Source organism: Aedes albopictus, chromosome 3, assembly GCF_035046485.1.
Source record: "Aedes albopictus strain Foshan chromosome 3, AalbF5, whole genome shotgun sequence".
Lineage (NCBI taxonomy): Eukaryota > Metazoa > Arthropoda > Insecta > Diptera > Culicidae > Aedes > Aedes albopictus.
Window position 1 is genome coordinate 107,875,524 of NC_085138.1, and position 16,186 is coordinate 107,891,709.

Below are 16,186 nucleotides of genomic sequence, written 5' to 3' on the forward strand. Positions count from 1 at the left end.
CTCCAGGAATTCCTTCAGAGATTCATCCACGAATTGCTTCAGGGGTTCCTCCAGGGATTTCTCCACGAATTTATCCAGGGATATTCTCAGAAATCCCTCCACAAATATCTTCAAGGATTCCTCCAGGGATTTGTTCAGGAATTCCCTTGAGGATTTCTCCAGGAATTCCTCCAGGAATTTCTCAATGGATTTACCTCAGGAGTATCTCCAGGAATTGCTCCAGGGCATCCTTCAGAAATGGTGTCAGCAATTCCTCCAGGAATTTCTTCCGAAAATCCTCTAGGGATTTTTTGAGATATCCTTCCTGGAAAATCTCCAGGAATACTTTCAAAAATTTTCCAGGAATTCCCCCAGAGGTTCGTCCAGGAATTGCTTCAGGGGTTCCTCCAGGGATTTCCCCACGAATTTCTCCAGGGATACCCCAGAGATTCCTCCAGAGAATCCTCCAGAAATTCCTCCATCGGGTTTTCCAGGAAATATTCCTAGAATTTCTCAAGGGATTTTTTTTCCCAGAAATTTCTCCAGCAATTACTCCCAGAATTTCTCTGGAGATTTTTACAAGAATTCTTCCAAGAATTTTTCTGGGATTTCTCCAAGAATCCATCCAAGAAGTCTCTCCAAGAACTTCACCAGGAATTCCTGTTAGGTCTTATCCAAGAATTCTCCCAGGAATTAGGCCAGAAGTTCAGAAGTTTCTCCAGGCATTCCTCCAGGATTCTCTTTAGAGATTTTCCCAGGAATTGCTTCACGGATTTCTCCAGAAATTAAATCAGGGATTTCTTCAAGAATTCCTCAAGGATTCCTTCTGAAATTTCACTAAGATTTCTTCAAAAAATTTCTTTTGTTATTTTTCTAGGCATTCTTCCCAGAGTTCCTCCAGGAATTTCTCCAGCATTTCCTCCAAGGATACCTCCTGAAATTTATCAAGGATTTCTTCCAGTATTTCCTCATGAGATTTCTTAATATATTTCTAATTAACCCACGTATACTTCCTCCAAGAATTCCTCAAGGGATTCTACAGGCATTCCTGTGGGAATTGTTCCAGGGACTCATCCAGGTATTTCTTCAGGGATTTATCCAGGAAGTCTTCCAGGAGTTTCTCGAAGAATTCCTCAAATTATTTCTTCAGAAATTCCTCTCAGGTTCTCTTTAAAAATCCATTAAGGAGTTCCTTCGGAAATTTCAGACATCCTTCCATTATCTTTTGAGGGATGTACCCAAGAACTTTTCCAAGATTACTTGATGATTTTTTTGAATTATTTCAAGAATTTCTGGAGGATTTCCTTCAGCGAATTGTATTGGAAGATAATTTAAAAAAAACTCATACAGAAACCAGGAAATTCTAGGGTAGTCCTCGAAAGAGTTCAGCTATAATTTCTTATGAATGTTTTGTAGAGATTGACAACAAAAAATTAGAACAAAATGATGCACGACTTAATAAAAACCCTTATTCTTCCAGAAATTGGTCAACGCTTCCAGCACTACGTTGATTTATGTAGATCAGGCGAGCTTTTTTAACATATTGTACAAAATACAACAGCGTGACTGCTAAAGGATTAATTAATACTTTTAAAATATAATGTTAAAGTATTCAATCCCATCGTATTGCGTATAGTTTTAAAAGCTAGTAGGCACAAATTTGCTAAGGGTGCTTGACCCCTCCTCTCCCCCCCCCCTGACCGGAAAGCTGGCTACGCCCTTGGCAGGTTATCACGCAGAAGGATTCCATTCGAATCTTCTCCAGGAGTGCAGCATTATACAGTAAGTTTGGTCATATTTCACGCAATATAAGCAATTCACACGGGTTGTGGTGTTTGTGGCAAGTACATTTTTGTGTTTACAATCATTTTGAGAAAGTTTCATCAGCAGCTGCTTAGAAGGTTAATAAGCTTCATTGAGTAAACTTTCAAGTTCCGAAATTGCTTGAAAATGAAGCTGCTTAGAAGGCTAAAGAGCATCCTCCAACAAGCCGCTTAGCTTATAAAGTACCCTTTTATCCGAACTTCTGGTAACTTGGGTCTGGACCCCCCCCCCCCCCCAAAAGTGCGGTATTGTGAAAAAAAAGTACGCGATGAAGTCAGATAGAGTTGTTGTATCTGTCGCACTTATCCATCGTGATTTGAAAAAGAAAATCAGTACGGTGAAGAGAGCAGATCGATTCTACGCTCTTTCATTCAGTGATTCCCCACTCATTTTCCCAAAAAAAGCTTGTTTAAAATTTAATTTAAAATATGTATGTATATGTAATGAAATGATGCATCTGTTTGTTCATTATAGAACCTTACATCAAAATAACTCATGTCGGAATAAATGCCTCCAGTAGTGTACTCATCAAGATCTTTAAGAACATGCTCCTTTGTTAATCCGAATCCTTCGTATCCCAGCAGAAGAACTCCTTGGTCGATTGCCTGAAAAGCGACATACGAATCTTCCGCCGCTGTGACAGCTATTTCAATATATTGATTTGGTTGAACTGTGTGTTCTTCAAGTGCATATGAGACCTAAAATTAAATGTATTATTTTTCCTACTTATCACTACTTATTGGGCATGACTTACTTCATTGGTAAAATAGTCCAGATCAAAATCTTCTGAAATCCAGTCACCGGAATTGAGTGTGTAGACAACTAGTTTAGACTGCATCGTCATAGCTACGGTAAGTTTAAAATTGATCGTATGATTCACTGTGTTAGGAAAGCGTTCATGTTTGGCCAACAAAATGTTTCCTCGGCTTGTAACAAAGTAATACAAATGAGAGAACTTCTCGTTTGACCTAACGATAAATGACACAGTCGAGTCCTTTACATTTCTGAAAAGATTCCGAATTAATATCATTACATAGTTTTCGATAGTTCAATGCAAACCTTTCGTGCATGGAAATTTGTAGATATTGAGTTGATGCGGGTGCATAGCCATCGATTATCCGAATATCTCTGTATTCTCTGTTTTCAAAGACAACCTAAGATAAAAAAAATGGTCAGTATGATCATCGAATAAAATTTAAATGATACTCACCGATATCGCTACAGAGTCAAACTCATCTGGCATGGGAAGTTCTAAAGTTGCTATTCCCTGATCGTTCAACTTTGCTGCCACTTCTTTAATTTTATATTTGCTGTCGTCGGTCCTTACTGTTATGATCTTGTTTCTTACTGAATATCCATAGTGATCCTCGACAGACAATTCGCAGTTATATGCAACCCCTGGACGGTAGTATTTCTCGCCCCTAATAATGGTAATCTTATACGGGTTAATGAACACAGGAATTTCCTTCGATACGTTTGACGTGGAATCTGACGGAATCATTCAGAAAGCTGTTACATAAATCGTTGAATAAAAACAATTTCTTATTTCACTCACCGAAAAATTCGTCAGTCAGCGAAACGTTCGCCCGCACCATGGCATAACCATTATCATAATCCGCATCGAGTTCCTCCTTGAGCTTGAACAGGAAAACATCCTTTCCATCAAAGCGCCTTCTATCACTGTGAGTTACTACATGTGAATCATCATCGGTGCACAGTTGTACAATAATGGTTCCCCGGACTGGACGTCCGAATGTGTAGTTTGCTTCGATCATCAAGCTGATCTCATTGTCAGATATTAGCGGAATGGGAAAAGCTGCCACATTGATGATAAACTTAGGCAGTACGTATTCTCGAACCTCGAACTGCTGCAACTTCACGTTGGGAATGACGCCCTGAAGAGAATAGTTTTATGTTATTTCGTCTCCAAAATCGTGGTTTAGTTGTCATTATTTTAATACTATCTTCTTATGTGACCCTTCGACCTGTTGTCCTCCCTTAAACCAATCACGTAAATAAACCGTTGTAGAATTGTTTTCTACCTCTCACATCACACACTGGTAAACTATGAGCCATTTTACGAGACGTTTCGGATCAGCTGATCGCTCATTTCATGAATGAAAAATTTGACAGGAGGTTGCGCCCAAGCCCGTGAGTGTTAATATCAATATCAACACTGTTGTCGTTTCGTAAAATAGACTATTGTCGCTTGTTTTAGGCAAAGGAGAGCAGGGTTCCTGATTTTCAGTGTTACTATCGATGACATCCACGCGCCTATGGCATGGACACCGCTTTTACGCCCTGAGACAACTCGCAGGATCGCCTCCACTAGCGTGTGTACAGGGGAGGGGCAAAGGGCCCCCCTTTTATACATTGAGATTAATTGAATTATATTGCCATGAAATGCAGTATACTGACACCATCGGAACATCTCTATTTCATCTCAGCATTTAATTCACATTTGAATTTTATAGGCTCCATTCTGGCATATCGTACACCAATTTGTATTCCATGTGAGTAATACTCGCTGAGACCGGCCCACTAGTTACACCTTGTTTTTAAAAATGCTTAAGGTAGCGATTTTCTGGAAGTCCGTGCCAAAAAAGTAAGGAAAATGCATTTGGTTACTCAAATTGATGGACCCCTCGTTAGTTAGAGCCACAACAATGTTTGCAGACCCCTCGATTTTGGTCAAATTGGTGTTCATTTATACCGATATGACTCGAAAATTTCTCCAAAAACCACCTCAAAACGAAATGTAGTTGAAAAAAGGAAAGATACTATTTACAATTATAAAAAGTTGGGTCGGCCTAGAGGATTTTCTGGAGGAATCCGCGGAGGACTTCCTGGATGTATTTCTGGAGGAATTTTTGGAGAATTTCTGAAAACAAATCATGGAAAAAGGGATTCATCCTTTCCTGAAGAAATTCCTGAGAATTTCCTGGAGAAGTTTGTGGAGGAATTCTTGAAGGAATTTCTCGAAGAATTCCAGGAGGAATTCCTGGACGAATTCCGGAGGAATTCCTTCAGGATTTTCTGGAAGAACCCCTGGAGGAATTCCTGGATTTTTTATTGGAGGAATTCCTCGAGGAATTACTAGAGGCATTTTTGGAAAAAATATATGAGGCTTCCTGGAGGAATATCTGAAGGAACTCCTCGAAAATTTCTGAAGGAATTCCTGGAGGTACTTCTGGAAGGTTTTTTAAAGAACTCCTGAAGAAATTCCTAGCAAAAATCCTGGAGAACATCCTGGAAGAATCCATGGAGGATTCCCAGGAGAAATTTCTAGCGGAATTCCTCGAGGAATTCCTGGAGGGATTCTTGGAAGTGTTCCGGGAGACATTCCTTTAGGATTCTCTGGAGGAATTCTGGCAGAAATTCCTAAAGGATTTTCTGGAGAAATCCCTGGAGGAATTCCTGGAAGAATTTCTGGAGGAATTCCTGGAGGAATTTCTGAAAGAATTTTTGAGGATATCGGAAGACATTCATGCATGAATGCCTGAAGAAATTCCCAAAGAAATACCTCGAGAATTTCCTGGAGAATTTCCTACAGGAACCCTTCGAGGAGTTTCTCGAGGAATTCCTGGAAGACATCCGTGAGAAATTCCTTTAGGATTTTTAAGAGGAGTCCGTGGAGTAATTCCTGGTGGAATCTCTGGAGGAAATATTGGGGGAAATCTGGCAGACATCCCTAGAGCATTTTTCCTAGCAGAAATTTCATGAGGAATTTCTGGAGTAATTCCTGGTGTATTTACTGGAGAAATTTCTGGAGAAATATATGTGGCTTCCTGGAAAAAATCCTGGAGAAATTCCTGGAGGAATCCGTAGAGTGTTCTCTGTAGGGGTTCCTCGTGGAATTCCTGGAAGAGCTCCGGGAGAAATTCCTTTAGGATTTTCTGAAGGAAACCGTAGAGCAATTCCTGGAGGAATCCCTGGAGGAAATATTGGAGTATTTTCAGGAATTTCTGAAGGCCTTTTTTTGAGGAATTTCTGAAGAAATTCATCATTGAATGCCTGCAGGAATTCCTGAAAAAAATCCTGAAAAAAATCCTGGAAATATTCGTGGAGGATTCCCTGGAGGAATTTCTCGAGGAATTCTTCGCGGAATTCCTGGAGGAACTCTTGAAGGGTTCCGGGAGACATTACTTTAAGATTCTTTGGAGGAATTCTGGCAGAAAATCCTAGAAGAATTTCTGGAGGAATCTCTGGTGCAATTCCTGGAGGAATCCCTGGAAGAAATATTGGGGGAATTTTGGCAGACATTCCAAAAAGATTTTTCATAGTAGAAATTTTAGGAGGAATCTTTGAAGGAATTCTTGGAGTATTTACAGGAGGATTTCCCAGATTAGTTTTTTGCGGAAATTCTGGAGAAATATATAAATATATATGCAGAAATTTTTGGAAGAATGTCTGATGGAATTCCTGGAGGAATTTCTGGAGAATTTTTTTTTAAGGAAAAGAAGAAATTCATTAATCAATCCCTGGAGAAATTCCTGAATAAATTTCTGGAAAAATTCTGGAGGAATCCGTGAAGGAATTCCTGGAAGAAATTACTGGAGGCCTCTTGGAGGAATTTCTGGAGGAATTCCTGGAAGAATTTTTGAAGGAGCTCCTAAAGGAACTCATGCACATTACATTACATACATTTATTTGTTCAACATCATTAAGACAAGACATAATCAACAATAGTAAGCCACAATACTCGGTTTGTGGCTGCCGCTCTCCATTCTCGGTCGCGCCCAATGCTCGCCAGGTCACGCTCCACCTGGTCCGCCCATCGTACTCTCTGCGATCCACGCCTTCTTGTGCCAACCGGATCAGTTGCAAACACCAGATTTGCAGGGTTGTTGTCCGGCATTCTTGCAACATGCCCTGCCCACCGTATCCTTCCGGCTTTGGCCACCTTCTGGATGCTGGGTTCGTTGTAAAGTGCAGCGAGCTCGTGGTTCATCCTTCTCCGCCACACACCGCCGAAGATCGTTCTTAGCACGCGTCGCTCGAAAACTCCGAGTGCTTGTAGGTCCTCCTCGAGCATGGTCCATGTCTCGTGCCCGTAGAGGATCACCGGTCTTATTGGCGTTTTGTGCATGATGCATTTGTTCATGTCGTCCGCAAAGCATACAAATTGACCGGATTTTGTGGAAATCGTTCCCCGGCTGTTGAGCCCGGCTCGTCGCATCACACCTTCCAGAGCAATGTTGAAGAGTAGGCATGAGAGTCCGTCACCTTGTCGCAGTCCCCGGCGAGATTCGAATGAACTGGATAGTTCACCTGAAACCCTTACGCAGTTTTGCACACTGTCCATCGCTGCTTTAATCAGTCTAGTCAGCTTCCCAGGAAAGCCGTTTTCGTCCATGATTCTCCATAGCTCTGCGCGGTCGATACTGTCGTATGCCATTTTGAAATCGATGAACAGGTGATGCGTTGGGACCTGATATTCACGGCATTTCTGGAGGATTTGCCGTACGGTAAAGATCTGGTCCGTTGTCGACCGGCCGTCGATGAAACCAGCCTGATAACTTCCCACGAACTCATTCGTTTTAGGTGACAGACGACGGAAGATGATCTGGGATAGCACTTTGTAGGCAGCATTCAAAATAGTTTTCACATTCCAAATGATCGCTTTTCTTGTGAATGGGGCAGATTACCCCTTCCTTCCACTCCTCCGGTAGCTGTTCGGTTTCCCAGATCCTGACTATCAGCCGATGCAGACATGTGGCCAACTTTTCTGGGCCCATCTTGATGAGTTCAGTTGCGATACCATCCTTTCCAGCTGCTTTGTTGGTTTTGAGCTGATGAATGGCATCCTCAAATTCCCTCAGCGTGGGAGTTGGTTCATTTCCGTCCTCCACTGCACTGGCGTCGTTGTTTCTTCCTTTGTCATGGGCTCCCGTGCCTACGTTCTCCACGCCGTTCAGGTGCTGATCGAAGTGCTGCTTCTACCTTTCGATCACCTCACGTCCGTCCGTCAAGAGGCCTCCGTCTTTATCCCTGCATATTTCGGCTCGCGGCACGAAGCCGTTGCGGGATGCGTTGAGCTTCTAATAGAACTTCCGTGTTTCTTAAGAACGGCACAGCAGTTCCATTTCTTCACACTCCGCTTCTTCCAGGTTTCGCTTTTGACGTAGGACTACGTCTCTGTTTTCTATACCCGGTGTCATTTCAAAATTTATGAAACCAAGAGCGTTACGTTTGAGTGAAAGATTTTAAACGCTCACAGTACCTTTCCCACTGAACGAAATGATAAACAAATCCCGTTATCCGAGAGATGAAACTCCCGCGTTCAATTTGTAATATTCGGTGAACCTAAAAATCATTGATAAATAGTTAAAAAGTTGTTTTAAAGTTAGACATTGAAATCGCTGAAATCTATAAATATGGGTAGCGGACAAATTTTCTCGTTCAGTATACCAACGCTCTCTGATTGGTGCGCATCGTGGGGGCAACTACGATGCAGGAAGGAATGCGATCATGCGAGAGCTGATCGTCAGTTCCATTTCGACCACCGTCGAGGTGACACCTCGAGCTGGGCAGCGGCACATCGACTCAGCGACGACACTTGGCTATCGTACTGATAGCACCAGGAATCTCATTCACAACAGCAAGCGGCGGGCCAGTTTTCGATTGCGTCTAGCGTTGAGCGCGGAGAAAACCAACACGAATTGCGTGGCATTGTAAATTCATCAAAATCGTCCATTATTCAAACGGTTCTTTTCAGAGCCATTGAAAAAGATTTCTCAAGAGTTAATTGGATGAATTTCCACCCTCGATCGAGAAAGGTGTAGTGCAATGCAAGGACAGAGCGGCGTTTCTCAGCAAAAGCAAAGCCGGTCATTAATCGCATGCGCGGCAGCAAGCGGCGGGCCAGTTTTCGGTGGCGTTCAGCATTTAGTGCGGAGAAAACAAACACGCATAGTGGCATAGTGAATTCATTTAATTTTCTTCCTAAAATTATTCATTATCCAAACGGTCCTTTTAAGGACCATCGAAAATGATTTTTCAAGAGCTGTGAATCGAATAATTCCATTCCAACGAACGGGAAAAGTGTAAGTAGTACAGCCGAAAAGTGAATGATTTTGAATGCTTGGTGACTCAGCCAGCAACAATTATGACGTCTAATTGTTCCACCCGGACTTTGGCAACGCATTATCATATCCGGACCATTTTGCGTGAAAATGTTTCAATTCATTTTCCAAATTAAAATGATCTAAATCATCTAATATTTTGGTTACATTATCCGTTCAATGGAAATTTTCTCATTTCTCGGTTGATTAATCGTTTGATGCGTCTGGAGCATAAGGGGCGGGTCATGCAAACGAAATTAACTGAAAAGCGAGCCGAATGGGAGGAGCTTCATCTGCCAATCTAGGGGTATAAAAGCAGTGTTCTCTGTTTTCTTTCGTCATTTTCGTTGGATCAGTCAAGGAGGTTGGAGGTGGATGTCACCTCCAGCAAGGCAGCAGCACAACAACCCAGCGACTACTCTCGGCTATCGTGCTGATGATAGCACTTGGAATCGCATCCATGGCAGCGGCGGTGGGCCAATTTTCGACGGCGTCCAGCATTCTCCGCACTCCGCAGCGAAAACCAACACGCATTGCATGGCATGGTGAATGCATCAAAATCGTCCATTATTCAAACCGGTCCTTTTCAGGACCATCGAAAATGATTCCTCAAGAGTTAATTGGATAATTTCCAACATCGATCGAGATGTAGTAGTGCAACCAAAAAGCAAAAGACAGAGCATCGTTGCCAGCAATAGTGAAACTGGTCATTATTGTAATCCACGGCGGTCCAGTTTTCGGTGGCGTTTATCATTCAGCACGGAGAAAACCAACACGCATTGCGTGACATGGTGAATTCATGCCATTTCGTTCCTAAAATCGTCAATTAATCAAACGGTCTTGTTCAGGACCACCGTTAATTATTCCTTAAGAGTTTGTGAATCAGCTAATTTCATTCCATCGAACGAGAAAAGTGTGGTGCAATTGAGAAGTGAAAGATTGAATACTTGGTGGCCCAGCAATAATGATGAAGCCGGTCACTAATGGCCTAATGGTTCCACCCGGAATTTTACAACGCATTATTCTATCCGAACTATTTTGCGTGAAACATTGTTTAAATAAAATTAAGTTTAAACATTTTTCGAAAATGTTCGAAGGTGAATATATGACGAAGCCACACCTAGAATTTTCTAGAGCACAAATCTGAAGAACCGAATGTCGGTTTGCGCTTGATCGTTTGGTTACCCGCTGGTGGTGAATCGAAATTATTCAATCCGTTCAATGAAAATTTGCTCATTTCTCGGTTGGTTAGTTGCTTGATGCGTCTGGAGCATTCGGGGCGGGTCATGCAAACAAAATAAACTGGAAAGCCAGCCAAATGGGAGGAGCCTAATCTACTAATCAAGGGGAATAAAAGCAGTGACCTCTGTTTTCTTCCGTCATTTTCGTTGGATCAGTCAAAGGGAACGGATGTCACCTCCGCAGCTGCGCACCAATCCTGCGATGACTCGGCTATTTAGCTGATAGAACCAGGTATCTCATCCACGGCAGTAAGCGATGGCAGTTTTCGATGGCTTCCAGCATTCAGTGCGGATAATTTTCAATTGTCTTGCCGAAATCTCCTGTTATTTAAAAGGTCCTTTTCAGGACCAGTGAAAATTATTCCTCCAGAGTTATCAATCGGATAATTAAAAGCGACAGACTGAAAACTTAGCAACAGTATAGCCGGCCTCTAATTGTTGTTCGCGTAACTATACAACGTATTGTTAAATCTAGAATATTTCATGAAACTGCAATCAAAATTATCTAAAATTTCGTTAACAGCAATTGAGTTGTGTCAAATACACATGGCGACGGTTGCGCCATCTGTTCATTTCATAGCGGCAATTTTAGTTATTCTAATTGTTGTTCGCGTAACTATACAACGTATTGTTAAATCTAGAATATTTCATGAAACTGCAATCAAAATTATCTAAAATTTCGTTAACAGCAATTGAGTTGTGTCAAATACACATGGCGACGGTTGCGCCATCTGTTCATTTCATAGCGGCAATTTTAGTTATTTTAATGATTGTTGCGATCGCAATATGATGTTTGGGAAGCTATGGCTTAACGCCTTTCAATATTATAATCATTCTTTCCTTTCGATGAAAATTCTTTCAAATAACGGTTGAACATATATCTTCAAAATAAAATAATACTCAACCCTCAAGTGATGGCCAACCGCGCGAGTTACGGAAGGTTTAACTAATAAACATCTTATGAATGCGTTCAGTGAAATGGATCACATAGGTAACAACTTTAATCAACACATCACTCCGCCGAATTGAATTTTGCCAGCATACATTGTGTAGGCCTTTTATGTGATAAATCCGTTATGCATTTATTTACGAAGGTCGGACAACAATGACACGAAAAATCAGCTGATTTAAGACTTCAAATTAAAGGGCCCATTTTAATATATAAAAGTCGGAACCTCATTCCAGCCTTTGTCCTACGTCAACATTGCGGTTATGTCTCAGACATTACCCACCCCTAGTTTTTCTCCCAAAAGAGGCGGGTCTGCTGTTTCCGCTTCTGTTTGTAACGTTCCACGTTCTGTCGAGTCCCTTGCTGCAGCATTACCGCCCTAGCTGCGTTCTTCTCCTCCAAAACCGTTCTGCACTCTTCGTCGAACCATACGTTCCGTCGATTCCGTTCCATGTACCCGATAGTGCTCTCTGCTGCGTCGTTGATGGCTGCTTTCACTGTACTCCAGCAGTCCTCTAGAGGGGCCTCATCGAGCTCGCCCTCGACTGGCAACGCGGCTTCGAGATTTTGCGCGTATGCTGAGGCGACATCCGTTTGCTTCAGTCGCTCTAGGTTGTACCGTGGCGGTCGCCGGTACCGTACATTTTTGATGATGGAGAGTTTTGGGCGCAGTTTGACCATCACCAGATAGTGGTCGGAGTTTATGTTGGCGCCACGATAGGTCCTGACGTCGATAATGTCGGAGAAGTGCCGTCCGTCAATCAGAACGTGGTCGATTTGAGATTCCGTCTGCTGTGGTGATCTCCAGGTGTAACGATAAGGGAGGCTGTGTTGGAAAAAGGTGCTACATATGGCCATATTTTTGGAGGCGGCGAAATCAATGAGTCGTAGGCCGTTTTCGTTCGTCTGCTGGTGGGCGCTGAACTTACCAATCGTCGGTCTGAATTCTTTCTCCTGGCCGACCTGATGTTTAAATCTCCTATGATGATCTTGACGTCGTGGCTAGGGCAGCGATCGCACTCGTGTTCGAGCTGCGCGTAAAATGCGTCCTTGTCATCACCCGTACTTCCGGAGTGTGGGCTGTGCACGTTTATTATGCTGAAGTTGAATAATCGGCCCTTGATCCTCAACCTGCACATTCTTTCGTCGATCGGCCACCAACCGATCACGCGCCTCTACATATCACCCATCATTATTAAAGCTGTTCCCAGCTCGCGTGTGTTGCCGCAGCTCTGGTAGATGGTATGATTACCTCTGAACGTTCGGACCATGGATCCTGTCCAACACACCTCCTGCAGCGCTACGATGCCGAACCCGCGGTCCTTCAGTAGATCAGCGAGTATACGGGTGCTCCCAATGAAGTTGAGAGATCGGCAGTTCCACGTACCGAGTTTCCAATCACAAGTCCTTTTTGTTCGCTGGGTTCGTTGCCGTTGGTCTCGTCGTATTATCCTGTTGCTGATTTTCTGTTAGAATGGTTTTTTACGACTGGCTCGTAGGGCCTGACACCAACCCCCTACTTTCCGGAGGACCATAGTGCACAGTTGAGCTTAGAGTCCTTCCCTGGCACTCGGACGTAGATCAGCCGCCCCTAATATGGGGATCAGACGCTGTTGTGAGCCGCTCCTCCTGGAGAACAGACGCTCAGGTTTTCCGAAGCAAACCCCTTCTTCCCTGTCAGCCTACGACCAAAGTTCCCACCGGGGTTGGTTACCCGATCTTCCCTAAGGTTGCTCATAGTTTCCGGTCGGTACCGCGTGGAGGTAGGGATAGGAGTTGCTGGGCCAAGATGTCATAATCATCATCATAAAGCCAACATAAAATCAACTTGGTTAAACGGTGTTCTTCTTCTTTTTCTTTATGGCTCTACGTCGTCTCTGGAACTTGGCCTGCCTCGCTTCAACTTAGTGATTCTTCAAACACTTCCACAGTTATCAATTGAAGGGCTTTCTTTGCCTGCCGTTGCATGAATTTGTATTTTGTGAAGCAAGTACAAGTACAAGTGATACACTATGCCCAGGGAGTCGAAAACATTTTCCCGCCCGGAACGGGAATCGAACCCATCGTCTTCGGATTGGCGATCCATAGCCTTAACCACTAGGCTAACTGGAGATCCCCGTTTTCGATTTATATTTTATTTAAATGAAAATTGCGCTTTCTTCATACGCTCATCCCGAAATGGATATGAGTTGGTACGACAACCAGTGCATGAACAAAATATCATATAATTAAAAAAGCTTCGAGTCAGAATCGTTTTTTCGACTGAAAATGCTTTGGTTAAATATTAAAGACAATGTTATAAAATAGGAAAAAAATAATTATACAAAAAGATTGATAATAACCTAGATACAAAATATTAGTTTACGCAACAAGGTGCAGAATGAAGGATTTTACAGCACGAGTCGTACATTTATCCAACGAGGCTTGCCAAGTTGGCTAATTACGACGAATGCTGAAAAAATCGAGTTCTGCATCGAGTTTCGTACAACGTTTTTGCAACTTCAAAAATTACCACTTCAGGATAGTTTTTAACAAAACTTTTTGATAGGACTGCAAACTGATGTTCATAGCCATGATTAAGGAAGTCTGATCATAGCAGGTTATACTGTGCAGTTGTCACAATTTTTCAAACCAGCGTCCAGAAAGCATCAATAAGTTGATCAAAACTGAAAACAGTGCTGTAATGGTTCATTACGCAACGCAAATCAGTGCTGTTATGAACCATTATTACACTGTTAATTTGGTGTGGGAAAGTAGGCCTTTTCCTGGTAGATTCACGTGAGGTAAAATAGCCTATTACGATGAGAAGTTGCAAATACAATTTACCAAAAAAACAAAAATATATTTTTTTGCAATTCCTCATCGTAATAGGCTGTTTTACCTCACGCAAATCTGACAGGAAAAGGCCTACTTTCCCACACCAAATTAACAGTGCTGTAATGGTTCATTACAGCACTGATTTGCGTTGCGTAATGAACCATTACAGCACTGTTTTCAGTTTTGATCAACTTCTTGATGCTTTTTGGATGCAGTTTTGAAAAATTGTGACATATGCACAGTATAACCTGCTATGATCAGATTTTCTTAAACATGGCTATGAGCATCAATATGCAGTTTGATGAAAATTTTTGTTCAAGCGGTAATTTATGAACTTGCAAAAAATGTTGTACGCAACTCGGTGCCGAACTCGATTTTTACAGCACTCGTCGTAATTATCCAACTCGGCAAGCCTCGTTGGATAAATGTACGACTCGTGCTGTAAAAATCGTCATTCTGCATCTTGTTGCATAAACTACTATTTCAATACCCAAAAGATGCCCAAAGAAACCACCATGCATGGACGCCTACGTACAGTTATGTAATCTAAATAGCAATTCTTACATCATTTGCGGTGACCTTAATGATCCAGTTGCCCAGTGCCGGACTGGACGGCAGTCTGTGACTGGTTGTAAAAATTCCTTGGCAAAGCACTGCTCGCGTCCACTGCTTCCGGGATTCCTCTCGGCTGTCTTCCAAGTCGATCTGGATACTTTTACCTAATATGTTTGACAGGCTTTGTCGCCATATCGAGTACAATCACCCGAAATCTTACTATATCGCCCGGCTTGTAGATGGGTTTGTCCGTAAGAATGAATATCGACAGTGTCTTCCGTGCAACACTTAGCTCGACTTCTTGGTCCACACTTATCTTTCCACCATTGTTGACGGCCGCAAAGGAACATTCACTGCCAGTGTTGACTCCATTTGGAACCATTAAAGAGTAACGCTCAACACTCTGTGTCTTGAGAGTTTCACTTAACTGAGAAGGAGTTCTATCGTCACAACTTAAGGTGAGATTCACACTCACATCTGAACTGTAAGGATTGGCCAACGCCACAATATACGGTTGTGTAGGGTGGATGTATCTCGGTCCAATGATGATCACACTGAAATACAGAGAAACAAGGATTTCTATTCGATCGACGTTGCAGTGTGGCGTATCCTACTGTTAGCACCTACCTGGCATCCCGGCCGTTTGCTATAGCAAAAATACTACACATTAGAACGATCAACGCGTTCATCGTGTTTTTTTACTGTAACGACTGACACTTCTTTTCATTCGCACTTAAGAAAACCTAACTTATCGAGATCATCCAGAACACTGAGAGAGGAAATCAAACGTAGACAATTTTGTCTTACTCTATGTCGATGCTATCAGTTCATGGGAATACTGCACCAGCTAAAACGAAAAGTCTCTACTTACTTATCAGCATGGCCGGGTCATCGAAGCACCTAGTGCGAATTCAATACTGCAATTTTTTGGCTTTTACTAATCTGTTGGTTTCACATCGGTACGAATCAAAACGCTTTTTACATACATGGCTCAAAGGTGAATTGTAGCATCAAAATCAGTACGTCACTCTTTCTTGAAGGGACAAACGGGAACTTCAAAAAAGGAAACTCGCGGTTGAGCAAATAACGGAACAGAAGGTTTATTGAAGAGCGTTTGAACCGCACGAAGTGCGAATACGGAATGATTATGTTTGTTAATTTTCACAAACAGGTAAGGCGCCATTCACAAATTACGTAACGCTCTAGGGGGGGGGGGGGGAGTACGGCCGGACGTTACGGCCCATAGAAAAAAAAACAGGTTTTCATACAAAAAAAGCGTAACGGAGGGGGGTGGGGGGGGGGTGGGTCAAAAATGGTCGATTTTAGCGTTACGTATTACATGGATGCTGCCTAATGTACGTTGCTAGGGGTACCTAGCAACTTACACGTCGCAGAGGAGCAACGACTGATTTCCTACTAATCTAACATTCCCTCTCAATCGGCCAGTCCTACTACGTCCTGGTAGCTTTACTACACTGGTTACGGAAGTTGCCCGATAGCCGCCGATTCTACCATCAACACGTTGGACATCTCGTGAACGGATCGTCTTCCTCGATTCCAGGGTTTCTCTTCCTTGGGGCAACTTGATGAACGTCGGTCTTTGCTTTCTTTCAGCACCAGTTCGTCGCCTCGCCGCCATCCACATAAATTGGCCATCACGTTCGTGTCCTTCCTTTCTTCAGCCTTCCTTTCTTCAGCCAACAGACGCTGCTTGACGAGATCCAGATTCAAATCTTCCTCTGAGACGTTCTCCAGGG

At 42.7% G+C, this 16,186-nt stretch overlaps 1 protein-coding gene across 1 annotated transcript in view; it reads right to left on the reverse strand.

Moving 5' to 3' along the window:
- The window catches only part of LOC109415204 (thioester-containing protein 1 allele R1-like), a 31,100-nt gene extending 15,456 nt beyond the window's left edge, over window positions 1-15,644 (reverse strand). The window contains exons 1-7 of the mRNA XM_062859326.1: window positions 15,057-15,644; window positions 14,439-14,983; window positions 3,359-3,698; window positions 3,014-3,291; window positions 2,863-2,957; window positions 2,558-2,807; window positions 2,286-2,501 (exon numbers count right to left, since the gene is read on the reverse strand). Coding sequence (XP_062715310.1) covers window positions 2,286-2,501; window positions 2,558-2,807; window positions 2,863-2,957; window positions 3,014-3,291; window positions 3,359-3,578 — 1,059 coding nt within the window. The 5' untranslated portion in view covers window positions 3,579-3,698; window positions 14,439-14,983; window positions 15,057-15,644. The remainder of the gene's footprint in view (window positions 1-2,285; window positions 2,502-2,557; window positions 2,808-2,862; window positions 2,958-3,013; window positions 3,292-3,358; window positions 3,699-14,438; window positions 14,984-15,056) is intronic.
- Between the last annotated feature and the right edge of the window lie 542 nt (window positions 15,645-16,186).